This window comes from Zalophus californianus, chromosome 5, assembly GCF_009762305.2.
Source record: "Zalophus californianus isolate mZalCal1 chromosome 5, mZalCal1.pri.v2, whole genome shotgun sequence".
Taxonomy (NCBI): domain Eukaryota; kingdom Metazoa; phylum Chordata; class Mammalia; order Carnivora; family Otariidae; genus Zalophus; species Zalophus californianus.
In genome coordinates, this window is record NC_045599.1 from 88,667,313 (window position 1) to 88,686,091 (window position 18,779).

General features: G+C 44.1%; 1 protein-coding gene across 3 annotated transcripts in view; it reads right to left on the reverse strand.

Annotated features, from left to right (window-relative positions):
• The window catches only part of MCC (MCC regulator of WNT signaling pathway), a 392,983-nt gene that overhangs the window by 256,297 nt on the left and 117,907 nt on the right, over positions 1-18,779 (reverse strand). Inside the window, exon 1 of one of the 3 annotated variants that reach the window (XM_027605214.2) lies at positions 1,070-1,674. The exons of the other annotated variants lie outside the window; for them this stretch is intronic. Within the exon in view, the coding sequence (XP_027461015.2) occupies positions 1,070-1,126 (57 nt within the window). The 5' untranslated portion in view covers positions 1,127-1,674. Of the gene's footprint in view, positions 1-1,069; positions 1,675-18,779 lie in introns of those variants that run through there. 3 annotated transcript variants of the gene reach the window in all.

An 18,779-nucleotide genomic window follows, 5' to 3' on the forward strand; every position in this document is an offset into this window, starting at 1 on the left:
CTCCAACCCTCTCCCCCCCAAAGCGAGGGCTCCAGCCTTTCATTTTCCCTTCACGGTTGGTAATCTGACATCACCTCTATCTGCCTTCCGGCTGTTTTTACGCTGGTCTCCTTTTCTTCCCCTTTCCTCTCTTCAGCCATACTCAAGAAGCACAGACTATTTATTCTACTTTTGCCCCCAAAATAGCTCAGTGATGGTGCCAGGAGGAAAACCCACAGCCACCAAGCCTCCTGTCTTTCGAACATCCAGTTTCGTAGGTTTCCCATCGCCACTTTTCAGGTATTCAAAGCGGGGGGGGGGGGGGGGGGCCGGGGAGGGGGGTTGTGCCCGAGGCATCCCTAGTCATCAAAAACGGTGGAAAGGGGCATCTTACCGCTCACATATTTGCATACCGTTTGATGTAGCTTTAATTTCAAAGCTAGTCTCCAACACTCAAGTGGATATGTTACTGTGAGAGCTAGGAATTGCAAATGCGCTTGCCTCAAAGACTCAGGAGTCCAGTCCCGGGCAGGAAATAAAGTTCTAAGCGGCTTTGATGTGCTTCCTCCCCACTTCCCTCCCCAGCGCGGGTCATTCATCTCCGCCGACGAGAGACCACCGTGCCCGAACTTAACCAAACGCATCGCACGTGGGAGCCAAGTGGCAGACTTCATAATCCACTGAGCTCCCCAGCCCCACCAAATTAGTTACCATCGGCTGCGGCTCAGCTTGGGATCCCCGACTGCTACGAAAAGGAATGTTGAACATAAACTGGGGGAACCGGGGCGGGAAGGGACGGGGTACCCAGATTCGCGGAGAGCAGAACGCCTTGGCGCCGTGGTGAGAGCTCGTTTCTTTTTGAAACCCCTCATCTCAGACTTAAATATCAAAAGCCAGTTCAGGTCATTTCCTGAGTAACACTACAAGTTAAAACAAGATCTAAAAAAAAAAAAATCTATTAATCTTTAATTGCGCTGCCTCCAGCCTGGGAGCACGAGGGGGGTTGGGTGTAGGGCTGGGGGAGACTGGTAGAGTTGTCGAAAATCAAATGCCTAAGAAGCCAGAGCTCCCGACCTCAGCTGTTCCTTACCTCGCTCAGCTCCGCCGAGGAGTCGTTTCCGTATTTCATGGCAACTCCAGAATTCATGACTGCACTTTTCAGAGCCGAGCTCCTCCTTCTCCGGGTCTCGGAGCTTCTGACTTGGGCTTACCAGGTTCGAGATCCACCGCTTGGTCCCTTCTGGCACATTTTAGTCTAGACAGCCATTTTCACCCAAGACCGTGGGGAAGCCCCAAGGAAGGATGCAAGCTCTCCTGGAAGGCACAGAGCCGGCTCGCGTTTCACGGACGAGCCATTGCTGCAGGAGGCTCGGTGGCGTGGCGCGCTCGCAGCTGCTGCAGCGGCCGAGCCGGCGCGGGGACCCGCCCGCGCGCGCCCACCGCCCGGTCCCGGGGCACTGCCACCCTGGGCGACGCCTCGCCGCTCCTACGGGGCCTCGCCGCTCCCCACTACCCGTCTGCAGGCCACCTCCCAGCAGGATCCGGCACCCCAGAAGGCTTCGGCGAGCTCCCGAAGAAACCAGGGCGGCGGGGCGAGGGAGACCCGCGCCTCGGGCTCCGGGGAAGGAGAGAGCGAGCTAGAGAGAGCCGGAGCGGGGCGGCACTTCACGCCGAAGTTTCCCTTTTGAATCGTCTGGAGTTGTAAGTGGTTTCTGATTGAACACAGCTGTCTAGCTGCGCGGTGCGCGGAGGAGGCGGGGCCAGAAAGAGAAAGGGTGGGGGGAGAAGGGAGGAGGCCAAGCAGAGGGGACCGTGCAGGGAGAGCAGGCATCCTTCCAGCTCTCTGCGATAGTAATTACAGGACCAAGTCCAGAAGGAAGAGAAGAAACAGGAAAAGCCACCTGAGTAATGGTGCAGAAAAAAAAATTTTTTTAATTCCTCCTAGAAGCCACTTTCCATGATTTAATAAGGTCAAGACCAATCTGAACAATGTACATCAGGCAGCGCTGTGCACTTCCCATGGTACATTAAGATTTTACAAGAGTGTGGGGCGGTCATTTTCCCTGAACGGTTTAAAGTCAACAGCGAGGGTGTAAATTCACTGTCAAACTCCTTCTCTGTCGCTGGGGCAGATTACATTTTCTGCCCGTCCATAATAAAGATGAAGATGCCCCATCCCTTGAAAGATATAAAATAGGCTTCAATCTCCCATCCTACCCAACCCCAGACCATCCTTTTAAGTATTACATTTCCTATCCTCCTCAACCCCCATACCTTCCTTAAAAATCTTACTGCTCATCTGAGCAGAGCTGGCTTTATATTTCTGGGGTTTGTAGTATGAATCAGAAAAGATTCAACGGACTGTTCTACCCAGTGGACTCCTGGAATCAGAGCTCCCCTCAGCTTTGAGTTTCCTCAGGGTAAAAGCATCCCTGTCTAGGGAGGTGGGAGAGGAGGGATTTTCTCTCCATAAAGCTTAAAGTCCCACTGAACTTGAAATACACCGAAAAATATTCTGATCCTTAGAACAGGTCTGCAGCATTGCTTAGGAGGCCTCATCAGTCTCTTTATCTACACAATGGGAACAAAATGTCTCCATCCCCAGTGATGGACTTGGCATTTCCTTGAACCTTCTATGAAAAAGCCATTGTATTGTTAATTTTCAAGGTCTTTTTTTTAATCAAATAGGATGTTTATTTTGCTTTTTTTTTTAAGATTTTATTTATTTATTTGACAGAGAAAGAGACAGCAAGAGAGGGAACACAAGCAGGGGTAGTGGGAGAGGGAGAAGCAGGCTTCCAGCTGAGCAGGGAGCCCAATACGGGGCTCGATCCCAGGACCCTGGGATCATGACCTGAGCCGAAGGCAGACACCCAACGACTGAGCCACCCAGGTGCTCCCCTATTTTGCTCTTTAAGAAGGAGCAAAGAGCTTGACCATTTGCATTTATCTTCTTGCCCGGCTGCCTTCCTGCTGAGTTCATTCATTGCCTGATGGAGGCACTACTGGGACAAAGAAGAGTTTGCTGCTTTGGGGAGCCCTGGGTCCAAAGTTCTGGGGGACTGCCAGACTAGAGCACATTTGGGAGAAACTCTGCTGCATGGGGAGGGGTTAGGAAGCCACATCTATTTTTCTTATTTACTCATTAAAACCTACTGAGAACTGGGGCACCTGGCTGACTCAGTTGGTGAAGCATGCAACTCTTGATCTCGGGGTTGTGAGTTCGAACCCCACGTTGGGTGTAGAGATTACTTAAAAATAAAATCTTTAGGGGAACCTGGGTGGCTCAGTCAGTTGAGCGTCCGACTTGATTTTGGCTCAATTTGTGGTCTTGGGGTCATGGAATGGAGCTCCAAGTCAGGTTCCACACTCAACAGGGAATCTGCTGGAGATTCTCTCTCTCCCTCTGCTCCCCCCACCCAGGGCTGACCCCCCCTCTCACCCATGTGTGGCACTCTCATGCTCTCGCTCTCTCTCAAATAAGTCAATCTTTAAAAATAAAAATTAAAAAATTAAATCTTTAAAAATCATTTACAAAACACCTATTGAGAACTGAGTGGGTGCTTTAAGATGCAGATGGTGGTGAATATAAAAATATAAAGGAGACTCAAGCACTAACCCTGCCCCTAAGGTGTTTATAGTCTCATAAAACATAAAGAAGATGACAGTTCTAGATAGTAAATGAAACTTACCATGAAAGCAATACAAATAAAGATCTATTGCAGTTCAGAGGAGGAAATGGGATTTGGGCTGGGCTGAATTGGAGGAGAACTGTGAAGGAATCTTCGGACAGGCAGCCCGTGAGTTGATCTCTGAGGAATGGCTGAGTACAGCACAGACGGCGAGTGAGACGAAGTACCCCAAGCAGGGGGACCACTGTGAGGGAAAGTACAGATGGAAGCCGGGATCTGCCAGGCATGTGTTGAGAATGGCAGGTGTTCCATTTTGGAGTGGAACCTGGATTAGGTAAGTGAGTCCAAACCAGATCGTAGACAGTTTTGAGTGACAAGCTAAAGAAATGGGACTTCTGATAGGCAATGGGGAGCCACTAAAGGTTTCTGAGCACAGAAATAATAGGATCAGAGCTGTGCTTTGAGACATTTCAATGGTTCTGTACCACACTCATGAGTGACTCACATGAATTCGAATAGACTATGGTGAGTGTGATGCTGGTGTTTAAAGAAACATATTTTTCATACTAGATGGCCCCTAAAAGCAAGCAGATGACTTCATCTGGTGTTCAACCAAAAGAAAGTGATCTGTTCCAAGACTGGAGGAAAAACTGGCAGTGTTGAACTTCTTAAGAAGCAGTATGACTGCAGATTCTACTTTATGGACAATATAAGGCATTTTCAAGAGTAATGTTGACTATATGGAATTTTTTTCTTAAACAGTGACTTTATTTTTTTTAAGATTTTTTATTTATTTATTTGAGAGAGAGAGCATAACTGGGGAGGAAGGTCAGAGGGAGAGGGAGAAGCAGACTCCCCACTGAGCAGGGAGCCTGATGCGGGGCTGAATCCCAGGACCCAGACACCATGGCCTGAGCCGAAGGCAGACGCCTAACCACCTGAGCCACCCAGTTGCCCCAAACAGTGACTTTAATACTTAACCACTGCAGAAGCTGCACTCCACGACAGTCAGGCAACAGTGAAGGTAGTAAGTTGAAGGTGGGAACTGAACATGCTGATTGGACTATCCCAGTAGTCTAGCAAAAGGCTACAAAGGCCTGAATTAAGTTGGGGCAGTGCAAATGGAGGGGAGGGGACAGATGTAAGAGATTCTATGGAAGAGAGTAGACAGAAAGTGGTAGAAAAAGGAGAACTTAAATATGACTTGTAGATCTAGAATGTGGCTGAATGGGGTTACCAGGCGATGTCCTCAACAAAAATAGGAATTCCAAAAAAGGAATAGGTTACAGAGGAAACTATGTTTGAGATATCCTAAGTCTGAGGTGGCAACTGGGTATTCAAGGGGAGGCATTCAGCAGGAAGCTTGACATGGAGCTACACAGCTACATCAAGGCTCAGATGGAGATGAAGACTTGGGGTGACCCCTATTAGAACAATCAATAAAACCATGAAATCAGTTAAGGTTGCCAGGGAAGAGAGGACAGAGAAAAGAGATCCGAGGACATTATCTTAAATAAGAGGGTCTTTTCATCCAGGGAAAGAATAAAAGAGGAAATGGTGGGGAAAGCCGGTTAGAGAAATAGAAAGATAACCAGAGGAACTCTGAGTATGGGAGTCGAAGGGAGATGTTGTCAAGACAGAAGAGGCAGCATCTGTATTATAAGCGAGAGAGGGGGCAGAAGCCTGAAAACTGGTAAAAGAGCATTTAAAGACATGAATGTCCTTCAAAGAGAAATGTCTACAAAGCTAAGGAGACAGAATGCAGATTACCACAGGGAACAGGGAAGAACTGGGGGCAGTAACCATGTACAACTCTTGCCATAAATTTGATGGTGTCAGGAAATTGGGAGATGGGAGAGTTTCTTAGAGCAGGTAAGCAGCACTGACTAGGGGGCAGGAGGGGCAGATTTGTAGTCTGCGGCTAAAGGAAACCCGAGAGAGAGAGAGAGAGAGAGAGAGAGAGAGAGAGAAGGGGGATGGAGCCAAGTTCCTGAAAAAGGAGGGAGGGAAAGGGCCAAGGACCCAAACCATGAGATTCGCTTTGGATAGGCTTGGGGAGGCAGAGGGTTCTGATGTTTCTTCGCCATTCTTCTTCAGCAGGAAAAGTTGCAAGAGCTGGAGAATTTACAGACTAGTAGGGAGAAGACTTCAGGCATACATACCAACTAACAGCACTTATTTCAAGAGTCATCCAAGTTCCTCTTTGTGATTGTGGAGGGGTAATGAAGACTAATAATAGCTTATAATTAAATTTTACCTTAAGGAAGGGAAGACCATAGAGTTGTCTGTCAATGCAAGAATAGAGCAGCTGTGATCCCAACCTCTAAAATTGTCCCAGCATGGGTGAAAGGCTGCTGGGACACACCGAAACCCAGTAGTATGTAGAGAACAGTTTCATGCAATGAAGGGGAGTCCAAATTTGTTTTCTTCTAATCTAAGACTCCATGAAAGTCTAGAATTTAAATATTTTGTGATTTTTCTTAACCTCTTAGTCTAGTCAGAAATCAGACTGGGAATCTCTACTCTCAAGAAAGCTAAGACAGTGCTGTACCCAAGACTACAGCTGGGTCAACATCCTAAGTACCTGGGGAGTGCAAAGAACACCTCAGCATGTCATGTCAACACACCAGAGGGAAATAAAGCCCCAAGTGCATTTCCAGCGTCCTAAGAAAAAGGCCTCAAGATTAGCACTCACCGTAGTTTACCAAGTATACAACTGTGAATGCCTGCAAATCCTTCCATATTGTGGCTGCCTCAACACGATCCCTCTCAAAGAGCTTCTCCAAACTCTGCTTCAACAGAGAGTAGCTCCTCTCAAGAGGCACGAGCAGGTGGTGGCAGAGGTGTTTATCAGGATCAGAGAGCAGGTCTGGGAGGAGGAGGAAAACCTGCTTTCCAACTGGGCGATACCCTGAGTTCCCTTCCTTCCTGGGCCTTGTCTGCCCTGGAGGCTAATCTCTTCCCATCTGATCTCTGGGCAAAGAGGCAGCAGCAGGCCTGGGAAAGTTTCCGGGAAAGCAGAGGTGGCCGTGTGCATGAGCGGACGTGTCTGGGTGTGGGTTGCACGCTCTAGCCACCCCAGCACTGCCTTTCTGCTGGCGGGGGCAGTCTGGCCCCTCTATGTATGGCTGTTGACCTCAGTGAATTTCTACACAGTCAGGATAATATTCTGGGTCTTGTCTATACCCTCTTCTGGTAATGAACATCAGATTAATCAAAGCAATCTTGGGTAAAAGTCTTGAACCTCCACCATTCAGGAAACAGACTGAAACTTTGGGACTGGCTGACCTATGCCCTCCGTCTCTCCCCACTAGGGTGTTCAAAACCCCCCCCCGCCCCCCACCCCCCCGCACTGTGCTAAGTCAGGCTTGTCCTCCTCCGGGCCACACAAGGACCCAAACTCCAAAACTGTCCCCTTGCCCCTTGAGTCTCTTAACCTAAACACAATGTTGATACCTCAGATTTTAAGAAGAAAGCAGTCTAGTTAAGCTAATTCACACAAAGGTGAAAAATACTCATAATCTTCTCAACCAAGCCCAAAGCATTTGCATTGTAGAAAGAGAATGCTTTTAAATAATGCTCAATTGGTGGGATTTCCTGAAGAAGTAAGTGACTTTTCAGGGGAGAGGGAGATTCTGAACCTGTGGGGATGCAGGAAGTCCCAAACCCCTAATTCCTTAAGGGTCATAAAAGTCAGGGAGCCCTCAAAGTATACACTCAAAAGAATTTCCTGCCCTAAATCTGTAAGCCTACCCCACTGTCCCACCCCCATGAGTCCAAAAATGCTCTCCCTAACCCAACTCCTGTGGCCCTCTGCTCAATCACCAATCCAGCTCTTCTCTCAGGTGCTGGGCCAGGCCGGAGTCCCAGGCTGGGAGCCTCCAGACAGCCTCGGTGGCCTGCCCCATCACAGACATCATTTGCTCCAGGCACCACAGCATAAAGAATTCAGAAAGCATTGCACTGAATGATCTTTGTCTTGGTCTCTGTGTCTTCAGAGAACAACATTAAAAAACTGGAAGAAATCCTATAATCACCTCGTTCATCCCAGCATCCCATTTATAGAGATGAGGATATGCAGGGTCAGCAAGTTTGTGGTGTTTATTCAAAGAAAGAAAAGCATCCACTGTGTACCAGAAACGGTGCTATGCCTTGGGATTCAGCGGTGTATGGGACAGAAAAAGTCCTTGCTTTCACAGAGCTAGTGTGCTTGGTGGCAAATGATTAATAAATAAAGAAGATAGTTACAGCTTGTGATGGGTGTTACCAAGGAATTAAACAGGCACCATGATGAGGGAGAGTAGGCCCATTAAGTGAAGCAGTCAGAGACAGCCTCAATGAGGAGAGGACATTTCTGCAGGAAGGTCAAAAAGGAGCCAACTAGGTAGAAAGTGGGGGAAGAAGACCAAGCAGCGGGAGCAGCAAGTGCAAAAATTCAGGGGCGAGAAAGGACTTCACCCTTCCAATAAATTTCAATACACTTCAAGTTTTTTATTTAATTTAACTTTAAATTTCCATAAAAAGGTAGACAAGTATGATGGAACCTGATGAAAAGGATGATGGGGGAGCCAGACAACGCAGGGTATGTGAGGTTCACAGATTTCATCCTGTGTACATGGAGAGGTTACGGCAAGACTTCAAGCAGGGCAGAGACATGATCCAATTTACATTTTTAAAAGGTAAATCTATTGGGGCGCCTGGGTGGCTCAGTTGGTTAAGCGACTGCCTTCGGCTCAGGTCATGATCCTGGAGTCCCGGGATCGAGTCCCATATTGGGCTCCCTGCTCAGCAGGGAGTCTGCTTCTCCCTCTGACCCTCTTCCCTCTCGTGCTCTCTATCTCTCATTCTCTCTCTCTCAAATAAATAAATAAAATCTTTAAAAAAATAAAATAAAAAAATAAAAGGTAAATCTATTCCTATACAAATTTTACTCATAGGTAACCTAAAAAATAGACAAAAGTTCCTCCTTTATAGAAGTACTCCTGCGAATAAATGAAGAATTGATAGATGTGGAATATTCCTATTTTATAACCTCTAATGAATTAATAGATTAAGATATAAAGCACAACGTCTACTGACATCACAAAAAGACACACCACCATGTGTGGAAGAATACAATACCACCCATGAGGCCATCTTAGCTTAGGAACACATTAAATTAACCACAGGGGTGCAATCAGCAAAATCCAGACTATAACTCTACATAGCAAACAATGTGGGTTCTTCAAATAAATTACAAGGGGGGAGAAAAGCAAGTGAGTGGGTGAAATATTAATGGAAGGAGAATCTTATAGACATATCAATCAATTGTAATGTGTGGTCCTTATTGGGATCTTGAGTTAAACAACCTGACTGCAAAAAAGTGTATATTTATGAGACATTCAGAAATATACTTTTCAGATATTTGATGATATTAAAAATTATTAGTTTTTAGATGTGTTAATGGTCTTAGGGTTATACTTAAAAAGAGTCTTTGTCTTTTATAGCTATAGATTGAAATATTTAGGGGCAAAATGACACAATGTCTGGGATTTGTGTCAAAATAGTAGAGGAAGGGCACCTGGGGGGCTTAGTGGCACATATGACTCTTGATCTCGGGGTTGTGAGTTCAGGCCCCAAGTTGGGTGAGGAGCCTACTTAAAAAAAAGTACAGGAGTGCCTGGATGGCTCAGTCAGTTGGGCATCCGACTCTTGGTTTCGGCTCAGGTCATGATCTCATGGGTCATAAGATGGAGTCCTGCTTTGTGCTCCACACTCAGTGGGGAGTCCGCTTGGGAATCTCTCTCTCTCCTCTCCCTCTGCCCCTCTCCCCGCACCCACTCTCTCCTTGCTCTCCCCCTTTCATAAATAAATATTTTTTAAAAAGGAGACAAGGAAATAGATGGGGTTTTCAGTGAAACAGACTGGCATGTCCTTTGGTTTTGGAGATTACCAGTGACCTTGAAAGAAGCAATTTCATTAAATGGTGGAGAGGGATAGAAGCTAGATTTGTGTGGACTGAATACTGACTAGGAAGGAAAACGCTGAGAGAGCACAGGGAGATAACTTTTGAGAAGGATAGTGCCCCAAAGCCTCACTTCTACTGAACTATCAGATGAGATCTTGAACCAAAATCCTAACTTCTACTTCTGAGCGTTTCTCCCTGCACTACGCCCCTTCAGTCAAGTTATCCTGGAATCCCTTCTTGGCTGGGATTCAAAACTCTGAGTTGTTACCATGGTGGAGCCCTCCCTACACTAGTAACCAAAGTCTGTTCCATCACGCTGGGTCTTCACCTTATTGTTTATGAAATCAGCCACATTGCTTCTAGACCCAGTGACTTACTGCTGTGAAATAGATGGAATGCAGTAGATAATTTGGTTAGTCTGTGTTTAAAATTTGCTAAGAAAAGAAATACTTGAAAACTGTTTCCAGATTAAATCTCACACATAGAACAAGCAAAAAAATCCAGCCTTCTCCAATGGCAAATGTAACTGAAGCAAAGAAAGCACCCCTGTGGTGTTTGTCTGTCTCCTTAATTGCATTCATGGGCTGCCTCCCTCCCAGCCTAGGTATTCTAACAAACTAAATCATTTGGCATCAACATCCCTGACTTTATTAGTGGGGAATTCCTAGCTGAGATTCACACACATCACTCATGTGATGCTTCAAAAACCTCTTCGCTGTCTGATAAGATATTTTGGAGCGCAATAAATATCTGTGTCATCCTGTCTTAAATATTCAAAGTATCTTTCTAAACCTTCACTCATTTGTTCTCCAAAAGTTTTAAACTATATCAAATTCTCTAGAGAAAGAAAAAATAATCAGTGGAGATTAGGGATTTGGAAATCCAAGGGAGTTTAAAAAAAAAAAAGGTTTTAAATCCTCCCAGGAGAGCTTGCATATGGTCAGTCTCCTGGAGAAGAAAAAGAAAAAAATATATTAAATAGATGCATAAAAATAGATGTAGTAAAATTTGGAGAACATGCTTAAATTAAATGAATTCCAAATGCCTGCCACTGTTATTTGTGGGGCTCTTTGAGAGGCTAAAACAGCATCATTCCATGACTCTCTTTTAGCTAGAATATGTTACAGGAGGTGCCCAGGAGTAGAGAAATAATTAATCTAATATGCCTCATAGGCCTAATGACAAAGAAGTAGTTTGCTTGGCATCATCCCAAGCTGATGGGTGAAGAAGGAAGTTCTCAGGCACGCTGGGCAAAGTCATCCCCGACTGAGTCCACAGGTGCCAGCGGATGGGCTGCCATGGTAGAGATTTCCCCTATGGACAAGCCAACGCATGAGGAGCAGGGTCCTGCCTATCTCTCCCAGTCATCCTCAGTTGTTCAGCATGATTGCCTCATGAGCTCAGACTCTCCCCTCCAAGCAAATGTGGGGTGATCGGCCTCTCTGGCCATGACCCTTACTGGTGCTCCAGTTAATGGTTTCTCATGTGACTACCAGATACTCTCATCAAGTCTTGCCATCACCATAAAGCATGTCTAAAACTGAGCTTGTCATGTTCCCCCAAAAGCCAGCTTTAATTTCAGTTTGCATATTTTTGTAAATGGAATCAGAGTTTCCAGTCTAGAAACACTGAGGTCATTTTCAGCCCCCTCCTCCCTCATCTCCTCTTCCAGTCATTTAGGCCTTTCTCACCACTTTTACTGCTAGCAGCGTCTTCCAGGCCTTGTCTCTTTATATTTTGATAACTATAACTTAGCAATATGACTCAACTCCAAATCAGTCTGCATACTCTGGCCCAGCTATTTTTCTCTAAACTACAGCTTTCGATCATGTCATTGTGTAAGTAAATCTTTATTTAGATATTTTTATAAGCTTTATTGAGATATAATTCACACAACATAAAATACACTTTTTAAAAAAAGATTTACTTATTTATTTGAGAGAGAGAGTGCACGTGAGTGGGGGGAGGGGCAGAGGGAGAGAATCTTCAAGCAGACTCCCTGCTGAGCTTGGAGCCAGACATGGAGCTCGATCTCAGGATCCTGAGATCATGACCTGAGCTGAAACCAAGAGTCAGACGCTTAACCAATTGAGCCACCCAGGCACCCCAAAATGCACTTTTTAACGTGTACAATTCAATGGTTTTCAGTATATTCACAGAGTTGCACAACCATTACCATCTATTGGCTGTGTCAGTATTAGAAAGTAGAAATAATTCTGGTCCAGTTGGTAAATAACCACTGCCCCAACTCAGAGAGTGCCCACTCCCTGACCAGTCGCTCCCCAGGTTACCCCATTCCTATCTCCAGAAACTTCCAGAACTTTTCACAGTTTAGCTACCAGAGGACTAACAGCTGGCACAATGAAGGACTCTAGAACCTTCCTCCATTACTGTGGCTACTCCCTGTTGTCAAGTATTTTGAATGTCACCCTTGGAGAAAAGACACGTGGTTTCTTAAATGAAGACAGAATCAAAGAATACATTTCTTTATTAAAGATACCCAGTTACATGGTTCAGTTAAATTATCCTCATACTCTTATAGAATTTCCTAGCATCATTTGAATCTGTATTCCCCAACTCCTTTACCACTCTCCAAATATGAAACTCTTTTAAGGTTCTACATTCTTGACAATGCCAATCCATCTTTCCTTTCCAGCTCAAGTTCCTTTCTTTTTTTTTTAATTTTTTTATTTGAGAGAGAGAGCGGGGGAGGGGGGTGCAGAGGAAGGAGCAGAGTCCCTGCTGAGCAGCGAGCCCCATGTGGGACTTGACCCCAGGACCCCGAGATCATGACCTGAGCCAAAGGCAGAAGCTCTACCAACTGAGCCACCCAGATGCCCCTTTCTGTTCCTTTCTTTTTGCGTCTCATACCCTTAGGAACTTTTTAGGATTTCATGTTCCCGAATTAATGAAAATATTTGACTTATTTTCCCAGTTATTAGGAACACGGCTATTTGAATGCACCATCAGCCTCTTCTTGGCCCTTCAGAGCCTGTTTCATGAAAGTCTATAGCACATGAGAAAGTGTGCACATGCGACTATCCAAACTAATGAAAGCTACTCTATTTTTCCCTCATATCCAAAATATTGTTTTGCCCCTTTCTTCATACAATTCATGTTTAATTCTCTTCATTTGATATTATTTTCAAACACCCTTACTGGCAACAAAGATAGAGAGAGAAATGTATCTCATGAGAAATAAAAGCTAACCCTAAGATGAAAACACCTGTTATTTGGGGGAATTTGGAAATTTGAAGAACGAGAAATAGATGACAATTCTGAACTAATTTCTTTTACTTTTCTTAAGGCAGGCACCTCCTCCAAAAGTGAACACATCTCTAGATTTTTGAGACAAAGTGACAGATTGATGTCTTTTCATATTCAGTCTTGCTTTCATTCAAGAAATATTTATGAACAACTATGTGTCAAGCATCTTGCTAAGTACTAGGGAAATAGTGGTGAATAAAAAGAGATACCAGCATTTCCTTCCATTGATCCTAGACTCACGTTGTGGTAGGAGGAAAGATGACCCCAATCTTTACAGCTCCTTGTCAACATGTCTTTATTTGTAACTTTGCAGTGCCCTCCCACTCTGATTTGGGACTTGTCCATGTGACTTACTTTGGCCACTAGAATAAGCCAGAAGTAATGGTGTACTGTGCCACCTCAAGAGCCTTTCACATGTCCTCTTGCACATCTGCCACTGACACGAGAGTGTGCCTGAGCCAGCTTTCTGGAGGATGAGAGACATGTGAAGCCGTAGCCCCAGTCTTCGATCAGTAGTCAGCCAGCTCATCCCCAGATATATGGGTGAGCCCAGCCTCTACACCCAAGAACAGCAGTTGCCTTGCCAACCTGCAGCTGATTCCAAATACATGAGCCATAAACCCTTACTGCTGAGTGCCACTGAGATTTTTGTGGTGTTTTATTACACAGCATTATGTGGCAACAGAGTACTGATACATCACTTAATCATAAAAAAAAACACATAAAATTAGAAGTTGCAATGCGTGCTCTGAGGCCTGGAGTATAGAAACATGAGAGTACAGGAGAGCTAGATCTAGCCTAGGCGAGTGGAGAGCGGAGGTCAAAGAACACTTCTTCAAGGAAGGGATGTGTGGGCTAAGATCCAAAGGATGTGCAGAAGTGCACTAGGTGAAGAATGGGGAAAAGTGTTGTTTAGGTCCCTGGCACAGCATGTGCAAAGGAATACAAGCAGTGAGATAGTATAAGAAGGCTGGTGTAGCTGGAACATGGAGATAAAGGCGACAAGACAAAGAAATGAGCTGGAATCATAGACAGTGACTCATAAACCTTACAGAACATGTGAAGGGTTTCAGACTCAATCCAAAGAACAGGAAGAACTACTGAATAGTTTCAAGATGGTAATAACAGTTGTTCTTCTCACAAGCTTACCTGGCTGTGCAGTGGATAGGGAGTTTCTCAATCACACATCTTGAAATTTGCCCATGAATTTCATAGGTTAGCTCTAAAACAAAGGTATCATCCATCCACTTATTTAATGAACATTTATTAAGAGGGTCCAATTGGGAATGAATATATGATTCAGAGATTCAACGAATGAATGAGCTGGTGCCAAGCAATCTGATAGGTACTGGAGAGACCCAAAGACAGAACTCCTGCTCTTAGTATACTCACAGTCTAGGAGGGAGATGAACACGAAAAAGAGACGTCCTTGCTAACCCAGAGGCATGTGAAAAATGTGATTTAAAAACGTAGAGAAGGAACATCAAAGCGGAGAGAAGAGGACCACGTTACACACACAGGAAGAAAAATGGGCTTGAGGACATCACAGCTTCTGACCTACGAGTTTCTGTCCTGTCTGACCCCAGTGGGTGAGTGGGGAGTCGGGCTGGAGACACAGGAGAAATAGAAGGCAAATAACAGTGAGAGACCCAGGGCACCTTCCTCTGTGGACGTGCATCTCCTAATCGAGAAGTTACAGGTCAGTATCAGCACTCGGCTATTTTCTTAGACTCCTGTTGTTTGGGGATGTTCTTTGTGCATCCTTTAGTGGAAATCCTAGTGTCTAAGAAGATACCTTAATTCAAAATAAATATTGCATATTCTCTCAAAGCTCTCGGAGAAGCCCCTTTAAGAACCTGCCGTTTTCTAGGCAAAACAGTAGAATAAAATCAAAAGATCATGGGGCTTCTTTGTGCCTTTAGTTGGCCTTTAAAAATGATACGATAGGCAAACAAAAGCCCATTTTCCCAATTACAATATGGTTAGACCTGGGAGGTGTTCATAGTAAAAAGGGGCACCCGAGCACTATTAGCGCTGGCGGTCTCACTGAAGACTGTTGTGCTCAGCTCCGCACTGCAAGCAGCCCGAGCGCTGTTGAACGCATGCGTGACACGGACCAAGAAAGAGCCCCATCGGGACCCTGAACTCGCCGCATTTGGCTCCACTGGTCCAGAATGTTCATTTTGGCAAGTCCGTTTGAAGGTCCAGCAGGACTTTCTTAGCTCTCTTCCAAGGGTCTGGCTCATTCTGGCCTTTGACTATGGTGGCCAGAATGTTCATTTTGGCAAGTCCGTTTGAAGGTCCAGCAGGACTTTCTTAGCTCTCTTCCAAGGGTCTGGCTCATTCTGCCCTTTGACTATGGTCTCTGATTCGCATATTCTATTTAATCTGCCAGTGAGTGTTGTTCTCCATCAAGCAGCAAGAAAGGATCTTTTAATGAAATATGTTATAAGCTCTCGTCAGTATTCATGTTCTCGGCAAATAAAGTTGGTGATTTTTACTACTGGGTGAGGCTCTTTTAAGGTGAGGATTAGAAGATGTTAAATTGTAAATCCCATATTCAGTGCAGGGCTCTCATACATATAGCCTCATCCCTGCTAGGAAATCCCCAAATTCCTAACAGCCACTCAGTGAGATTTTCTTCAACAGCAGTTCCCAAAGTTCTGTCTCTTCTGTTGTTAGGGTTTGCATAGTCTTCAGATACTGAGCCCAGTTATTTCTCTAGTGAGTGCTCCACAACTTAGAGGTATAGCATCCAGAGAGGTCAAATGCTCTTCATTTGACCTTTTTTTAAAAAATTACAGCAAAAGATTGGGATGAATGGATTATTTCTCCTTGCAAAGTACCCAGACGCTGCTGGACACAAAGTAGACTCTCAAGAGATGTTTCTTCTAATAAGTAGGAGAATCTATTTCACATTAATCACATTCACAATTGAAAGACTATAAGGATAGCTTGAGAATATTGCTTAAAATCCTTTGTATCACTCACTGAACTAAAGTAACAATAACAAATAATAAGAACAAGAGGAAAATAAATTTATAGGCCACATCTGCTAGCAAAGCCAACTGCCATCCCCCCCCCCTTTTTTTTAGCTTTTATTTATTTATGTGACAGAGAGAGAGAGACAAGCAGGGGAACACAAGCAGGGGGAGTGGGAGAGGAAGAAGCAGGCTCCCCGCTGGGCAGAGAGGCTGATGCGATGCGGGACTCCATCCCAGGACCCTGGAATCATGACCCAGCCGAAGGCGGATGCTTAATGACTGAGCCACCCAGGCGCCCTCCAACTACCTATTCTTGACGGAAATGAATTCTCATAAGAGTCGAATATTCTCCTAGAGCTCATTTATATTTCTGTCATGATCCAGTAAGTTCTGAGAGTGAGAGAAACTACATTTCACATAGCCCACATGAGCCCTGGCACATCTAATCTGCAACCTCCACTTTTAATTTACATCTGAAAAATGAATGAATGAGCAACTACAGGGATATGAAAGGCAGGGTCACACAAACACAGTGCATAATTTTATTACACCTGCTGCCCACCTCCGAACAAATAAACTCCATTACATGTGCTGGCTTTGTATCCAAGAGGGTAAAACAAACTGCTCTCCCATCCTGGGGCAAACACAAAATCTGTCAACACAGCACTCAGACCAACCCACTGACTTGATCCTACAGATCTCTATTTCTAAAACCAAGTTTTCATTTTAATAACCTTCCTTTTTAATTTAAGCAAAGCAAAATGGAAACAGCACAGGAACGGATGCAAAAGTACAGTGAAAATGTCTTCTTGGACAAAGCTATTTTAATGAAAGCAACACTCTGCAGTCTCCCTGATTCCTCCTCGTGTTCAACCACCCAAATTAGATTCAATTCATTGGCTGTCTTCATCAGATTTCGCAAAGCGGGGGACTATCCAAAAGAAACAAAAGGTGAGCATTTTCCTTAAAGCAGCATACTAGGTTTTGAACACAAACATTCACATTAAGTGAAGGAACTTGATTAAACCCACAATTCAAGATAATGATGAACTGAACGCTGGAACTCAGCTGCCTGACGCACTTTAGCATATGAATTAAATTTTCTGTTAGCTAACCCACTTTAAAAAAAAAGACTGTATTTAAACATCTTCCTTCAGGGAATTGGCCATATGTGGAATTAACAGACTCTTGGGTCCACATGGGGCTTGGCTTGCAATTTCTGGGTTTGCTGGGAAAGTGAGTTTATTGCATTATATTGAAATGGACACTGGGAGATTTATTTGAGCATATGACATTATAATAGCGATGTCTACTTAAACAGATGTGCCATCATTCAAATATATACAGGTGGACCAGCCATTGTTTCATGATTGATCATACCAAAAATGGATATATATGGCCAGATGCTAAAGAAGGCACTTCAAATAAGAGGCGAGTGCATGTGGTGATGATAGGGAAGAGCTGTCGTGATGTACAACATGGATCTTCCTAAGTACATTCACAACTCTGTAGCAAAATGTTTTCCATAAAAACTTCATTCCACAAATAGAATTAAAAAATGGAATCGTAGCATATGGCCATGTAAATTGTAAATGTAATCCACGTGTCTTCCACAATGCCAGTGTGGATGCGCTAATGAAGATGCAAATGAGGAAAGGTATACCATTAAGTTGGCTACCTCTAAATACCCAGATGTCCCAGAAATCCCAGAGCCATTCTGTGAATATCAAAAGAAAAAATATGATCAGGAGATAATTTCAGCTTTGATATTTGTAGTCTTACAGACTTCAGATCTTATATAGCTTCAGTATCACAAGATACATTGGGAGACTTAAGTGCTTTATAAATCCTACGAGGACGAAAGGGAAGTAAATCAATTATAAAGAGGTGGAGGCCCGGTGATTTCCAATTATTGATACCACACTGTAGGGAGATGGCTCGAGATTGATCTGTGGAGGAAATCAGATATAAATGATGAAGTCTTGAAGAATTTTAGTTAGCTGGGGAGGAGTTACATTTTAGGGTACATTCATTTTTTAAAACACTGTATTACATAATCTACATACATTGGATGTTATTGCCATTTTGAGATGAAGACAACAAAAGCTCAAAGATGAAATAATTTCACAAAGTTACTAATTACCCAGACAGATATGTGAGCACAAGTATTTACAAGGTTGTCTTTCATGTATCACCTTCACAACTTTTGCCAGACCACGTGCCATCAGTGCTATATTCCATTTAATACTTTTCCCTAATTCATAGATTTATATTTTTAAGTATTTATTTAAAATAAAAAAATGTATGGGCACCTGGTTGGCCCAGTCAGCAGAGCATGCAACTCTTAATTTCAGGGTCATGAGTTCAAGCTCCATCCTGGGCATGGAGCTTACTTAAAAATAATAATAATAAATAAATAAAATAAAATAATTTATGGGGCACCCAGCTGGCTCAGACAGTACAGCATGCAACTCCTGATCTCAGGGTTGTGAGTTCAAGCCCCACGTTGGGCATGGAGCTTACTTAAAAATAATAAAATAAAATAAAAATGTTATAATACTATTATTAGTAGAAAATAATTATCATTTGCCATAAGCAGAAGGCAACTACAAAAATAAATTCTAGCTGAAGAGTGTGACCCATCCAAAGCTCTGATCCTGGGGCCTGATTCTTCTTTGTAAGGAGGGCTTGCGAAGTTAGGGGGGTATTAAAGACCTTCGTGCACCAACTTTTCTCTTGATGTAAACAGGAGGACTGAAAGAGCACTAACGTGGGAATCCTATTTGTCTCCTGTGATATAGTTTTACTTGATGACTGGATGTGCCACATGTGGATATACCACCTAGAATGAATCACCCTACCTATCGACGGTGGCATGCTCGCCACAATTTGGGGAACTATGCGCCATTGAATGACCTTTTTTTTTCTTTTTAGCTGGAGCAAGGGAAGATAGAAGGGAATTGATTGGAT